This window comes from Harpia harpyja, chromosome 9 (genome assembly GCF_026419915.1).
Source record: "Harpia harpyja isolate bHarHar1 chromosome 9, bHarHar1 primary haplotype, whole genome shotgun sequence".
In the NCBI taxonomy this organism is placed as follows: Eukaryota; Metazoa; Chordata; class Aves; order Accipitriformes; family Accipitridae; genus Harpia; species Harpia harpyja.
Window position 1 is genome coordinate 21789976 of NC_068948.1, and position 14765 is coordinate 21804740.

Below are 14765 nucleotides of genomic sequence, written 5' to 3' on the forward strand. Positions count from 1 at the left end.
TGCCTCCTTTTCCCCTCCTTGCAAGGATGTGGCTCTGCTGAAGTGCTTCTGTAAGGGCTTGCAGGGCACCTTGCTGCTTGCTGCTGAGCTGTGCACTTTCCTGAAACACTGCATTGTTGGCATCCCTTATGTTAGTTCTGTTTCTTGCAAACAGGACTGGATTCAGCTGTGCTTGAGTAGGGGCACCTGACCACTGCACTGGGGTGAGTCCTGGGGTGTGGGTTTTGTGTTCTGCTATGGTAGCAGGAGTGGGATGATGTGATGGATTGGGACCCTCCTCTTCGCACCTGGTAACTCTGCACCTGGTGTAAGACCCAGACACAGGAGAAAAGCTAGTATATTAGACTTACTCTGCCACTGAACTGAAGTATGAAAATTTAGCTGTTTATGTGGCTAAGGCAATTGCTGGGAGCAGACCAAACACTTGTTCTTAAATTAGGATGCTACAGTTCACTACTGTAAGTGCGTGCTCTGTGGAACAACTTCTGGGACAGCCTGTGACAGCATGTTGGTTGTCTTCATGTGGTTTGGTGCCCAGCATACATAACTGGGGCCTTTTCCGTGCACATAGGTTGCAGCATTTCAGTTAGTAAATGTAAAGGGAAGGGTGAGAAATTCTTCAGTGGAAGATGGAAGTAATGTATCCACAGCTGGGCATCAAAACAGGAGGCTGGGTGGGTGTGGTTATGCTTTAATGCTTGGGTACCACTTTGAGCTTGGTTCAGAGATGAAGGGTCCTAAGAAGGACACCTGTAAGTATTAAAGGCACTTAGTGATCTAGTTTCTAGCATGTTTTCCTTGTAATAACTTTGTAATAGGGAAGACCTTTCTATTTTACAGTTGCACAGCACCTTGTACAGTAGTATCATCTGTGCTACCAGGCTCCAGCACGGTCCAAAAAAATTAATAACTGTTCTGCATTTTGGAAGTCTTACTATGCAATTTAATAGCATAGCAGTATAATGAAATCTTTATAGGAAAGTGATGAGAGCGAGTGGTTTTGTGTGTGAATTACAGGGTCTGTGAGTGGGCGAGACACTAGCTACTTGTTTTATTGCTGACAATATACTTATTTTCATGTTTATTCTTGGATTACAATGTGTGAATAGCATCCCAATAAACAGCCAGGCAAATAGTTATTTATCAAGTATTTAAAAGTGAAAGGTCTTGTAATTTTCCTTAGTAATGACTGTGATTTCTTCCAGCTGGATTAATTGCTCCCATGAAGAACAAGAATTGTTTTGGTTTCTACATGGAGAGTTATTGTCTCCCATAATAATGCAGACCAGAGGATTTTTTTCCTTCCTGGCCTGGGATCTGGGAAAGGTTGAAATATGCATAACCTGAATTAATACCTTATAAAGCCCTTTAATATTCTTCCGTTTGTCATTTCAGTTGGAGTGATGCAGGAGTCACTGCTGGCATCAGCCCAGCAGCAGCCTGCCTCAGAGCTGCTTTTGTTTCAGTTTGAGGCAATCAGTGGGTCTTTTGATGGAATCGCCTTGAAAGGTCACTTTTAATTATGTTTCTGACACATTCCTCTGTCCCCAGCTGGGCAGTCCTGATGGAACAGGTTGCCTGCAGCTTTGCGGCTCTGTTGCTACAGCGGACAACTTGAAAAATATACTCTAGAGCAGCTGCTGGCAGGCCAAAGGGGGCAAAAACATTTGAACAAAGTGTTATATTCTGTGCCCAGCCATTGCTGCTGGTACGCTGAGGTGATGGAGGAAGCAAGTATCAAAGCCTAAGTAATACCTTGGTAGCAACCTGTCTCATGCCCCTGGATAGCAAAGTGATTTCTTTGCAGCTGAACTGACTGTCATTGAAGGGCTGTGCCAAACCTTCCCTGCACATCACGTTGAGTGGCCACAGCAGATAGAGGTTTCTCCTTTCTCACCCTTCCTGGGACTGACCATCTTCCTGCTCCGAGAGCTGTGGCTTGTAGTGCTGGTCCAACCAACAGCACGCTAACTCTGTCAGACTACAGGCTGGCAAATCCCTGGAGCCATTTTTCATGTGCATCTTAGCTTCTTGCCTGCCTTTACCTCAGCTGGTGGACAACATTCAGTTTGTCTCTGGGTTGGAGAAGACTGAAGGTAGTCACGAAGTTAAGATCAAGGGGCCCTATGTTTAGATCCTAGATCTGCCACAGGCTTTGAAAACCTGCTCCCTATTGTGCACGTCCAGATCCCGTAAGCTATTTAATTGCCAGATTCCTGTAGGTTTATGGGAGCTGAACTGACCTGTCATCTCTTAGCGCAACAAGCAGAGTTAATGGCAAGGCATGCTTTCTGTGACCTCTGCTTCCTTTCCCAACTCCTGCCTCCTCTTGGTCCTACACTCTTCAAGTCCCAGAAACATGCAGGGTTTAACAGCTAGGATCTAACCCAGGAGCAGGTACTGTGGCTGTGTTGAGGCCAGCGCAGAGGGGGTTTTTTTTCCAGGGCATGTGGTTACTATGCTGTGCCTCTGAAATTCCTGCGTGCTCGGGGTCCGCCTGATGTTTCTCACGGCAGCTCACACATTTCCTGTGTGCCGGGGTGGACCCTGATGGCACGAGAGCGCAGGGAGGTGACAGGAGGAGGGGGACCACGCCGGGAGCCAGTGCTGCAGAGTGCATGAGAAACAGTGCTGCTCCCCAGCTGGGTAGGGGATGGAGCCGGCTCTTTGGATGCTGTGTTTGAAAATAAATAGGCTGTGTGACTGTATTAATCTGAAGCCGGCACTTGTGGCTCCAGAATCTCTATGGGGAGTTCTGGCTAATTGCTGCATGAAGACACCAAGTTTATTCTGTTGAAGGAGATTCATGGACGTAGAGTAACTTTTGATGTATGACTGCTGTATGATGTGACTGTCCTTGCTGAGGGCTGTGACTGGGTGGTATGTTTGGGATGCCCTAAATTGTGACGATGCTGCAGCAAGGCTTTTGTTTCTTCCTGAACTGCTTTTCCCACCCCTTTCCAATCTGATCAGCAAACACTTCTAAATATTCATAATGTGGGATTTGTCTCCATCCACATGACTGCTGTTGATTTGAAAGGCATGTGACAATGCAGGGGGGGAGATGGGGTTAATCTCCTCCTGCACTGGCCGAACAAGGCTGTGCAGGGGGTGTACAGCATGAGAATTTATTCTTATTTCTGAACATGCCTTTTCCACTGTATTTGCAGTCTGCGGAAAAGGAGGAAGAACAATTTCCCTTCCCTAACTGCTTCTTCAGATGCTGACAGTTCACTGACAGGACAGGGACATGGGTGCACTATTGGTGTGCAAGTGGGATTTCAGGGTGTCAATGCCTCCAGGCTTAACAAGTAACTCCACAGCACTTTCCTCACCGCCAATCCAGCAGTAACCCAACTGGGTTTGCAGTTCTTTGGGTTTCTCCATGTCCGTGAGCCAGTTTCTACATGGAAGTTGCAGGGTCAGGTTGGTGGGTAGGAGGCAAGCAGCTATTAGCCTGACTTGTAACGAGGGCAGATCCTTTGACCAGCGAGGCTTTTGGCCTCTCATTGGCACATGCTCTAGACCAGGGATGAGCCTGCCCACCCTTGCTGGCAGCAGATGCAGCCAGAAGCCGAGAGTGTGGGAGGGCAGGATGGAGGACCGTGCCTTCTGGCCAAGCTGTGGGTCGGGCTGGCCAAGCTGTGGGTCGGGCTGCCTCTGTGTCCACAGAACTGTAGGGCCCCAGAGAGGCTCACGGGCTTGTGCTCCAGAGGAACAAAATTGTTACCTTGGCAAACCAGGGCAACCTCATTAAGACCTACTGAGAGTATGAAAAGCGTGTTGCTGGAGGCAGGTCATTGTAAATGAGGGGACTAAAGTAGCTGGGGTTTTCTAACAATTAATTATTGAGTGGGTTTCTAGAGATTCTTTCTCATGTTTGTAATTCATTCCCTGCTGTAGATGCTGTATTGATTTATAATTTTTTGAAGTTCAATATTTGCACCCTCAGGGCCTCAAACAAAAATTAACTAGAAAATGAGAGCAAATTTCTGCATTCTGCCTTATCAGAGCTTTCTCTCCTGTTCCCCATCCTTGGAGCCAGTTTCCATGCTCTGGTTTGGGTTGCAGATGTTGCCAAGCCTGTGTGCCGTGGGCTGTGAGATGTGGGTAGCAGAACAGCTGTGGCAGAAGAGCTGCCTCACTGACCAACAAATGAGGAAATCAAGAGCCCAATTAAGAGCCTGGAATTGCCCTCAGTGACCTGAGCAGAGCATTTAGTAGCTGCTAGTGAGACAGGCCTGTTTGAATGAATAAGCATTCCTGTTTGTTTGAAGAAAAAAAAAAAACCCTCCTCCCCCAGCTCTAATTAGCTACTCTTTTCCTTTTTTCTGCCATGAATATAGAGGGTTTGTCACTGGAATGAAATCTTAACAAGATGCATGTTCTTCAGCTTGCAGCTAGTGGAGGTAACCTCTGTGCAGGTGGTGCGGGGACTCACCTGTTTTCTGTGTTTCCTTGCTGGAGCTTTGTTTTTGCTGTTGTGAGTACAGCTCTTCCTCATGTTCTGGTTTGTCTCTTTTCCTCCAACAGAGTGACTAAAGAAGTGGACTCAACCTCAAAAGAAGCTAAATCCTTTCTGAAGCAGCAAGAGAAATGGCAGTTGGCAGCTCCAGCTTCCCTCCCAACAGTCTCTGGGTGAGTATGTGGTTTCTCTGCCTGGGTAGGGACGCTTAGTGAGAAAGATGGCGCTCAAGCTGATAATATAGGCTCTGTGGTATTTAAGCTAATGCACATTTGTTTTCTGCAGGACTTCAGTGAGAGCAAGACTGGGCCTGGAAGGTGTGATGATTTGCGGGGAGAGGGAAGTGGGGGAAGCAACCCATGAGTCCCAGTGACTCACTTCATAGGTTCAGGCTTGAATTTCTCAATCCTCATAAATCATTCATCCTAGTAAGGACATATTGTTTTGGATGTCTTGAGCAGCCTGATAAAACTGCAGGTAGCCAAGGAACATGTCTGAGATTGCCTGCAGTTGCTTTTGAAAGGTGCTTCTCGGGACCATAAAAAGCCATGACAAGCTGGGCTGTGGCTTCTTATAAACTTTGGGGGACCATTTGTATGAGAGATGCTTTTGCCTCTTTGATGTTCTCTAGTATCATTTTGGTGTGGATTTGTCACTTTCTGTTCAAGCTCTAACACCTAATTCTGAGATTATCATAATGCTTGTCAAAGATACAAAGAGGTCAGGTCCCCTGTGCATCTGACATGCCACTCTGTGTGGTTCTTGATGAGCTTGGGAGATCACCCGCTTCTCAGGAATAGAGGAGATGCTTCTGTGTTCCAACAATGACTTTTCAGTCAGTCATTTGTGTTTATATTTGAAAGACATAAGCTGCGTATGATTTGGTCACATAGATGCAACACCCATCAAATAAATACATTGTCCTTCCCATCTCCTGAAGAGCAATTCTCCAGTGTGAGTTAAGGCTGCCTTTCCCCGAGATAGGCTGTTACTCAGTTGCTGCAGATGGATTGTCACTCATTTTTCCAGCTAAGTGTTGCATAGCTTGTAGTTAGATCAGCGTAGTGAAAGCATAGTATGTGTGTGTGTGTGACTCTTGACAGCTGCTGTTCCCTGGGATGAATGAATGCATAGATGAGCACAGTCTTGTTGCTGTTGTTCACGCTGCACAAGGGTTCGTCCCTGCAGAGCTCATTAATTGTAACCTAAGTGTTGTATATGAGGTTTTGTGCTGGAAAATCTTGCCTTGAATTGGACTGGCATTCTTTGTTCAATCTGGGCAGCCACAAGAGGTGGTTCAGGTGGCAGCTGAAACTAGGGCAGTTCTTTGCTGTGCACACTGCTGGTGGTCCTGTGTCTTCAAACCTGCCTTCTAATTCCCCCAGCAAATGTCCTGCTGCTCTGAGTGCTGGCAGGTTTGGTAGCCCACTAGGAAGTGCCACAGGCTGCTCACGTTCCTGCTCTGCTGAGATCTGTGTTTCCTCCTGTATCTTACTGGCCTAGGGGAGGCGGTGGATGGCCAGTGGGCCTGCACAGCCTAGTCATTACCAAGGTGCACGGCTGCTTGTGCTGGAGCTCTGATTGCTCAGGAGAAATAGCCAGAGCACAGTTTGAGTTAATGGTGCAGATATCTGAAGTGAAGAATCTGCATCAAATATGGAAAAAATGGAATAAAAATCAATATAAGAAATAATGAGTTCAAGGACTCCTTTAACTTTCCTCCAGTGTTGTTATTTTGGAAGCAGCTTAATTAGGTCATCGTTCACCTTGCTGATGTGTGATGTCCTACTGACAGTTGCTTGCCCAGAATATGAGGTGGCCTGGCTGTGGGGAAGGGAGGGGAAAAATAACCCTGGGCTTGCATGTCTTGCTTTCTTTCAGAGCAGCAAACCCTGATGCAGTGCAGCCACGTGTGCCTTCCCTTTTGCAACCTGCTGCAGAATATCCTGGTTTTGTGCAGTGATGCTACAGCAGAGGCATAGCAGTGGTATTTTGATCAATGTGTGGAACAGCCCAGTGCTCTTGAGGATTTAGCAGGAGACTGTCTGGGGCAGCCTGGCCAGAGTGTGCCCTCTGGACTGAGAGTGCTCCAGGGAGTCTTCTGCCTTGGGATAGTATCCAAGACTGATCCTTCAGACTGCCAGCAAACATGCTTGCCTTTGGGCTTAGGAGGGTGCTTCCAGCTGGGAAGTCAGCCAGGGTATTTTCAGGTGAGAAAATTACTAACAGGCTTGCAGTGTTCCTTAAAGCCAGAGGCAAGTCCCTTATGTTAAGAAAATTACAAAGGTCAGGTTTTAGACTTGGAGCCAAGCTATTGTCCAAGCCCTGTTCCTCTGGAGCAAAGAGCCACAAGCCTCAGTAACATGCCGGAGCAGCACCTGGGGACCGACAGAGCTTGGCACTGCCTGATGGTTCTTTGTTGCTGCCCTTTGGCTACTTAAAATAGAAGTTTTGGGGGATTTTGGGTGCATTTCTCCCTTGTGCATTACTGGAGAGCTGCAGTCTAGGTCAGTATCACTAGAAGGCAGTGAAAAACATGTGATTCAGGATCATAGACCTGTCTGTGGATACCCACTGTGCTGGGAGCCATTGTCAGCCCCCAGGAGCTTTGTCAGCTATTTAAAAAAAAAAAAAAAAAAAAAAAAAAAAAAAGCCTTGCCCTGTGTGCAGGGGATTTGAGCAGCTAAGAGTGGCCTCTCCATCTGGCTTTTCTTTCTTCACCTTGCAAGCAGCTTGCATTATTTCTGGATGCAACCAGCCTACCCTGCATTTATTTAATTTCCCTTTTCTAAACAGACAGAAGTAATCCAGGAAAGCAGCGGTCACAAAACCAAACATCCGGTTCCCCATCTCCACGTTACAAACCCTTGCAGCCTAACTGGTCCAGGGGAAGGGCTGTTTGGGGCTGAAAGTGCATTTCCTGAATGTGTTTAACATCCATACCGGATGTGCTATAAAAAGCTAAATTTTTGCTTGTGAGGGATGTGGGGGTGGTTGGAGGAGAATAACTTAAACACTTGGCTGTAATTAAAGCCAGGAGTACAAAACAACCCACCCAGTTCTCTCAGCAGGCTTTGCTAGAAAGGTCAGAAGCCCTTGGTTCCCAGGGGTGTGATGGTTTCCCAGCCTTCCCATTATTCCCATTGTGTGCCCCTGTGACACCCAGCTAGGCAGTGGTCTGTCAGCAGTTTGTTTGGAGGGGTTTGGGGTTGATACTCTGTTCCAGACGTGTTTCTGTTGTGCTCTTGGGTTGTGTTAGGCTCTCTCTGATGCTGTGAGAGGAATAAGGTGTGATGAGGTGGATCCACTGATCCGTTCTAATTTGCTGTCACAAAAAAATGGGTGGAAGGCTCCCAGCATTCAAAAAAAGCCCTCTACCCACCCTGCTAAGCCTTCTTGCCTGTCTGTGTGTTATAGGGCTCATTTCCTATCCTTACCACTGCTCCAGGGCCTTTTGGGGGGCAGCAAGAGTAGCTCCTGGCTGTAAATGCATGATCTGATGGAGGGGGTCAGTCAGCTCTGTGGGCATCCCTGCTGCTCTGAGAGCTGCTTTCTGCCCCCTCCCCAGGCCAGGCAGGACCCATGAGCTGGGTCCATAATCCTCTGCACTAGTAATCCTATTTTGCAACCATTATTTCATATTCAGAGGATGTTAAAGCAAATGAAATCCTCCACGCAGCTTACTGCAGAATGACTGTGTGCGTGTACTTATGCATGTGTGACTTGAGACACAGTGGAGGGGGGTTGAGCTATAGGCTGGGAAATACCTGCATAGACCTGAGCCCTTCGGTGTGAGCGGCTGTGATCTGCCCATAGGTCCTTGATGCTCGTCAGAGCACAGCAGTGTTGCATAGGGAACAGTTCCGCTGTAGCAGTCCTGAAAATGAAAAAAATGTAGTTGGTGGATCTCATTTGAGATTTTCCTCTAGGCAGATGTTTCTACACAGCCTGAACAGGAGCCAGGAAGAAAAAGGGAGGTTTTTCACTGGCTTTGTTCTTGCCTTTGCTTATTACCAAAACCGTTTGTAATTAAATGTGGACTTGCTCACTCAGCCCAGCTGTTGCTTTTCTGTTTGATCCTGCCTGAAATTACAGTGGTGGATGTGTGACCTCCTAGGCCTTTTCATGCCTTATAGGCTGGTATAAACACAGGGTAAAATTTGCCTTTGAAGCAAGCAGGCACCGTTCCCATGGAGTTCAGGAGGTGTGGTGCTTGTCGACCCTGGGGCTGAGTTTGGTCTGCGAGGGTTTGGACCTCGGTGCAAGACCCGGCAGGAAGAGGCACTGCAAGAAAGCTCTGACCCAGAGACACGTAATTGTCCTGAACAAAGTAAGCAAGATAAACTCTAGCCCATTCACCATGGATGTTTTCCTTCCCTAGTCTACAGTAGAGCAGTTCATGTGGACTGACCATTATATGGTGTGAAAAGCTTCAGGCCTTTGCTTTTAGAATTCATTTACTCTGCTGTATGCTAATGTTGGAGTAGAGGGACTCCAGCAGGAAGACATCTGTCCATGGCTTCTCTCCCACCTTTAATGTGCAAGAGGAGAAATGGTAGCAGTCTTTGTGGGAGGATGTGGATGGTGGGAGAACCTGGAGTCTGTTTGCCGCATCTTGACCTGTTACTGTAATTTCTAAGCTACTTTTCCCCTCAAGCCTGGTTACCCGTAGGACCTCCTTTGCATCCAGAGCTCTTTCTTACAAAAGGTGCTCTTTCTGCATGAGTTGTCTGGAGCTAATTGGATCCCTTTGCTGTCACGACGAAAACTGGTTACTTGACATCTTAAGTGGACACTGAGATGGGCACAGGCTCTCAGCTTCTGTAAACCTCAGATGATCTAGAGCAAGTGCTGCAGCACTTGCATGCCTCCAGGGACCAATTTCATTTCACAGCAATTCCATGACTGGGATTTTTTTCTTCAGAAAGCAGGAATTTACAGTTGGATTTCAGCTCAGCGTCAGCTGCAAGCGGTTATTTAGCTAAAAGTCTTGCACATTTTGCTAGTATTGGCTGAACAAGGGTGCAAATAAAGCAAGTAATCAAGACCTTTAGGGGATCTGGAGGTGGGGGTTTTTTCAGTAGTCACTTAAGCAATTGAATAGCTCTGTTCTTGCTAGGGATTTCAGGGCTTCTTAGCTTTCTCCTGCTCTTCCCTTACTGTGCTCCAGAGAGTGCTGTTCTCCCAGATGGAGAGATCCAGCCCCTTGCACCATAGCCAAATGTCTGGGTGTGAGTAGTACATGACATATTTTTCTGTGCACAGCAAGATGAACCAGCCAGGGGCAATATTCATGTGCCCTAGAGCTAGTTTTACTTTTTTCTTATTCATACACTTTGGTTGTGAAAGATTAAATGTGGTGGTAGCTGTTCCAAGTGAGTAATTTCTCTTCAGGTCTTAGATCCTTTGTTGGTTTTGGTTTTGTTTTAATTATTCATGTTAGTGTCTGTCTACTGGTTTATGCATATCCACTCCTTGAATCAATGTGGTAACAAGGCTGGGTGATTTTTTGGAGTATCTTGGTTTTATTTGCTAGGGTGACTGAAATCAATTACCCCACGGGGATGAGTGTGGAAAGGTGTGTGTTTGTGTGGGGAAGGGGGGAGGTTTATCATTAGGAAAAATGATGGCTGTTTCAGTATTGAAGAGAAGGGTTTCCATCAGCCATACTAAATAAGATGCTGATTGCTGCACACTTGTAAAGCATGCCAAATAACCTTATCCTCTGAACATCTGCCTCCCCTCTTGAAGTCAGCATGGACTGAGGCTTCCAGTGCCACATGAAATCAGACCCCTTGCAGAGCCCACAGCAGTGAGGATGTCGACCTCTGGCTGGCACAGGTTCGGCAACAGCAAGGGCACCGGCACGGGCTTCGCAGCCCAGCTGAGAAGCAAAGTAAGTCGGGCTTTCCAAGCTGTGAGCCATGGCTGCACTGCCATCAGATCCTGTGCTGGGGACCTGACCACTACCTGCAAGACAGGCTTATCCAGGGCTGCAGTCACCTCTGAAGCTTAACTGTGGAGAGTTCTGCCGTTTTGGGTCTTTTGCCCTTCTCTGAACAGTTCTTGCTCTTGAGCTTATGTTAAGCCTTTTCTGATAAGAAACAGAGCTCCGAGTGTGGGAGGTTTCGTACCCACTCTCCCAGACTCAAAGCAAAACGTGCATTAAACGTCCTTCTTTTAAACTAGTCTCTCAGGAGCAATCCTTTCTTGTTTTCAGCTAAATGAGTCAATGCCTTCTACCCCAGCCTCTATTTTGCAATAGAAATGAATGAGATTTTTTTAGCTCCATTCTACACTTTCCTGTGGCCATGCTAGCATGCATGTGGTTTCTTTTGCTTGAGGCAATGGCATCTTATTGGAAAGAAGTCTAGTGGTGCCTGTACGGCTCTGTGCCTTGCTTCAGTCGTCTGTCTTGATGTGGCTAAGCTGGATCCCTGGGCCAGACTAACTGGGATCAGCTGTTTCTTTTTCTAGTCTCATTGGAGGTTCAGCAGAATGGAATCTCAGCTATTTGAGGACTTATACTCTCTAAAGCATCTGTCTTATAAAATACAAACAACCCCCCACCAGTCTGGGGCCTTTGATAATTCTCCAATGAAAGTTGTGGGGCAGTTTTCCCTTAGGGCAGTACAGGTTTTATGAGGCTTATTTTCATTTGCTTTCATCTCTTAGATCATGAGCATTTCTCTTTCTCCCTCTGTGAAAATGATTGAGGAAATTAACTGCTAATGGGGAATGAAGCCAGCTGTATTTTTATTCCAGACCCCTTGCAAGGTTGTGGAGGGAAACCCCTGTATCTTCCCATGTTAGACTAGGTCTGGTTGGAGTGAGAGGGGCAGCCTTGCTTTATGGTTAAAGCCTGGGATTGGAGGTGGATACTAAGAGCTCCTGTTCCCAGTTGTGCTGTGGCTTGGGGGTGTGTCTACCAAGAAGATTGTTTCCACTCCTGTCTTATTTTGCTTTTATAGTGCCTCCTTGCATATTAACTGAGCTGCACCATGTCCCTTGAGTGTCTCCCCATACCAGATGCTTGTGTTACATCCTCTTGCTTTCCCACACTCGTGTTCCTCTGTTTTTCTCACATCAAGGAACCAAGTTCAGCTGAATCATTCTTCATAAAATATGAACCAGCTAAGTAAGGCTGGAGGGGCAGTCAGAGCAGAGCGATGCTCCCTGTTTTCAGGCAGTCCTGTTGCCCCAGGCTTTTCACATACTAGTGGCTTCATTCATGGAAAATCACATACTGGTGGCCTCATTCATGGAAAATCAGCACACCAATATTTTCCAGCACATTTGTAAGCCAAAAATTTGATCTGCACGCTAGGTTGTCAGCCTCATGCAGGACTAGGCTCAGAAAACAGGCATGCTCAGGCTGGCTGGCTTGATATCAAGATGTGAAGTCAAGCAATTAGGGTTGGTTACCAACTCAAATGCTGGCTTTCTCCCTTCCTGTCTTAAAGGAGATGTTGGTGTGACTGAGCTCTCGAAGGGCACGTGGTCTCTCTTCAGAGTTCCAACCTCTTCGGCTGGCAGCAGTCTCTGCAACTGCTCTTTTGTTTGTTTCCAGAAAAAGCCGGAGAGAGGCTGAGCAAGTGTCTGCCCTGGCCATAGGGATTTCCCCTGCTGGTTCCTGGCAGTGAGGATGATTGGCATGGCTGGGGTTTGCTTCAGCTATTGCTGTCCTGGTGTGGAGGTGGCAAAGCCCCCCAGTTCTTGCATTTCCCTTACTTTTTCCTGCCTGAAACCCTGAGCCTCGAGTGAACTGGTGAATGGACTGAGCTAAAAGGGCACCTTAAACAAGCTCCAGACTGTCTCAAGCTCTCCAGGGTGCTCTAATCCGGTCTGCCAAGCCATGGAGTACTTTATTTCCCTATCCAAGGAGTTTCAAAGCCTTTCCAATGCGTTGGGTTACAGCCCAGTCGGCTTTGCCCTGGAGCCCGTGCTGTTGTGCTCTTCAGAGCTACTGCGGTCCTTGGGGCAGTTGCTGTACCGAGGGACCCTCTGCAGAGGCAGATAACTGGTGTCGCGTTGGCAGCAGACATCCCTCTGGGTGTGCGAGATGCTCTTGTACCCACTGAGGCAGGGAGTGGAGGGAACTGATTTATTTGAAGTTTCTGTTGGAGACTGCTCTTTTTTTCTGGGAATCCCAGGGGAAGATGCATTTTTGCATTTTGTGCCCTCTCTTCTCATAGCATCTACTATCAAGTATCAGCAAACAATCATGGGTATATGAGTTTGATCCCACCTTGTGCAGCAGCTTTGATACCCTTTCGGGAACTTGTACTTCAGCGCTGTTGCTATAAGCCTCCAGGCAGCCAGTGGACAATACAGACGCCTGTTCATCACCCAACTGCCTGGCTTGAGAACAATGATGGCATTTCTTGAAGTAACAAGTCCTGGGCATGTGCAGGGTTGGATTGTAGCACTCTTTTTCTTCCTTTAAGCTGCAGGCTTGAGAGCAGCAGGCCAGGTCATGGCACCCATGAATACAAGCGCAGAGGAAACTTGCACCTTTTGGAAAATACTCACTGAAAGAAAGCAAATGGCTGTTCTTTAGGTGCTTGCTGTTTCGCCTTGTGGTTGAGTATGCTTATGCTGTGCGTCACCAGTATATGTATGCTGTTAGGAGGTCAGTTGAGATGCTTGTGTGGCAGCAAGGAGGGGGTTAAAGCAAACCCGCAAAGGCTGGCTGATTGCAGCTCATGCCTTTCATAATGCAAAGCCAGTGGGAATTCAGCCGAAGGCTTCATCTCCCCCTACCCCCCTTCCCCACTGCTAGAGGCAGGCTAACCTTCCTGACTTGTCTGGAGCTGCATCCCTGCCAGTACGGCTTGCACAGGGAAGGTCTGCAAAAAAACAGCAGAGGCCTAAGTGTGTGAAAGATGATATTATTAAACTTTCTTGGGAGAGCACTGAAAGAGTCATTTTCCAGCGTGGTTGTGCTGTTTCCTTACGCTATGGCTGGTATGCAGCATGCCTGCTTCTTCATCTGTGACCTGCAGATTTCCCGTTGCAGGACGGCTGAGGAAGCAGCTCGTACATGCAATATCTCTAACTCTCTGGAGACTGGTACGTGGGGATGTCTTTGGCTTTGCTGTAGGCTTTGGATGATGCACAGCAAAGTTGCTTAGGCCAGTAAAACGTGAAGGGGGTTCAGCCGTGGTTTGTACAGCACCTGGCACACTGACCTGTGCTGCAGCCAGGAACAGTTCCTGCGACATACACCCTGCTACCAGGGTCTCCATCTCACTCTATAATGCACGTTTTGCATTAGAGAAGTGCTAAACAGACAATACAGCCCAGGGCCTTTTGTTGTGCAGCGTTCACTTTAAGGACAAGCACCATCACAGTATTTTTCCTAATGTGTAAAATCCCTTCTCCCTCCCTGCTGTTTGCAATAACCCTCTGGAAAGCTGGAAGGGCTCTCCGTTTCCTTTCCCGCTTACACGCGTGCACTTGCGAGCCTCGCCAGCACTGTTTGGCTGTTTGCATTGGGGAGGGGATTTTTTTTTCCTGCTTTCCCAAGTCAAAGAAGAGTGTGTAGCATTTGTTTTGGAAACAGAACCACTTCTAGAGAATTACATGGCCTCTGCAAACAGATCAGTACAAAACAGGTCGTGTGCTTTGGGCTGACTCTGAAGACTGTACAAGATAGCCATCTCCTTCCTCGCTTTATGGTTTCATGGCCATTGCATTTAACAAGGACTCTTAAGAAACCTTTGAAGGAGTAATATAGCATCAGCTTACTAGTCCTACAGGACAGTCAAGATGCTTAGCAGCTTTCCCCTGGTCAGTGGTGTGATTGCAGGGCAGGGTTTGAATCTTTTATGGGGGTAGAATATCTGCTCTCAGACAAATGGGTAGGGTTTTTCATACTGGATTTTCTCCAAAGCCTTTGGGAGTAAAAGTGTGTTGGTGAATATTAGTAAGAGGTTGTTGGTCATAACTGTTGAGGGACACTACAGAGCTGAATGTCTTCAACTTCCTTTGTTACAAACAAATGCCTCCTGGGAAAAAAAACCTGCCTTCTGCCTCCTTCCTTTAGCACTAGGCGAGCTGGATGGGAAGTAGGTAGCACTGCTGTTACAAGGAGTGCTTTCCTGTTTCTGCGTGGCACAGGGATCCTTTGGTCAGCTTTGATACCTTCCTGCTCCACGACCTGCTGTGTTCATGTTGTGCCGGGTCAGTAGGTATTCGTGCTGCATTGTCCTTAGCTGCTGAAGTCGTCTTTAACGAGTATGGGACTCAGTGTCGGGTCTGGGGGAGCTTGGGAGGGACAGCACTGGCACCACAGACA

General features: G+C 47.4%; 1 protein-coding gene across 2 annotated transcripts in view; it reads left to right on the forward strand.

The window, feature by feature from the left end:
* The window catches only part of CFDP1 (craniofacial development protein 1), a 67085-nt gene that overhangs the window by 15251 nt on the left and 37069 nt on the right, over positions 1 to 14765 (forward strand). For both annotated transcript variants that reach the window (XM_052796219.1, XM_052796220.1), the window contains exon 5: positions 4534 to 4638. In XM_052796219.1, coding sequence (XP_052652179.1) covers positions 4534 to 4638 — 105 coding nt within the window. The remainder of the gene's footprint in view (positions 1 to 4533; positions 4639 to 14765) is intronic.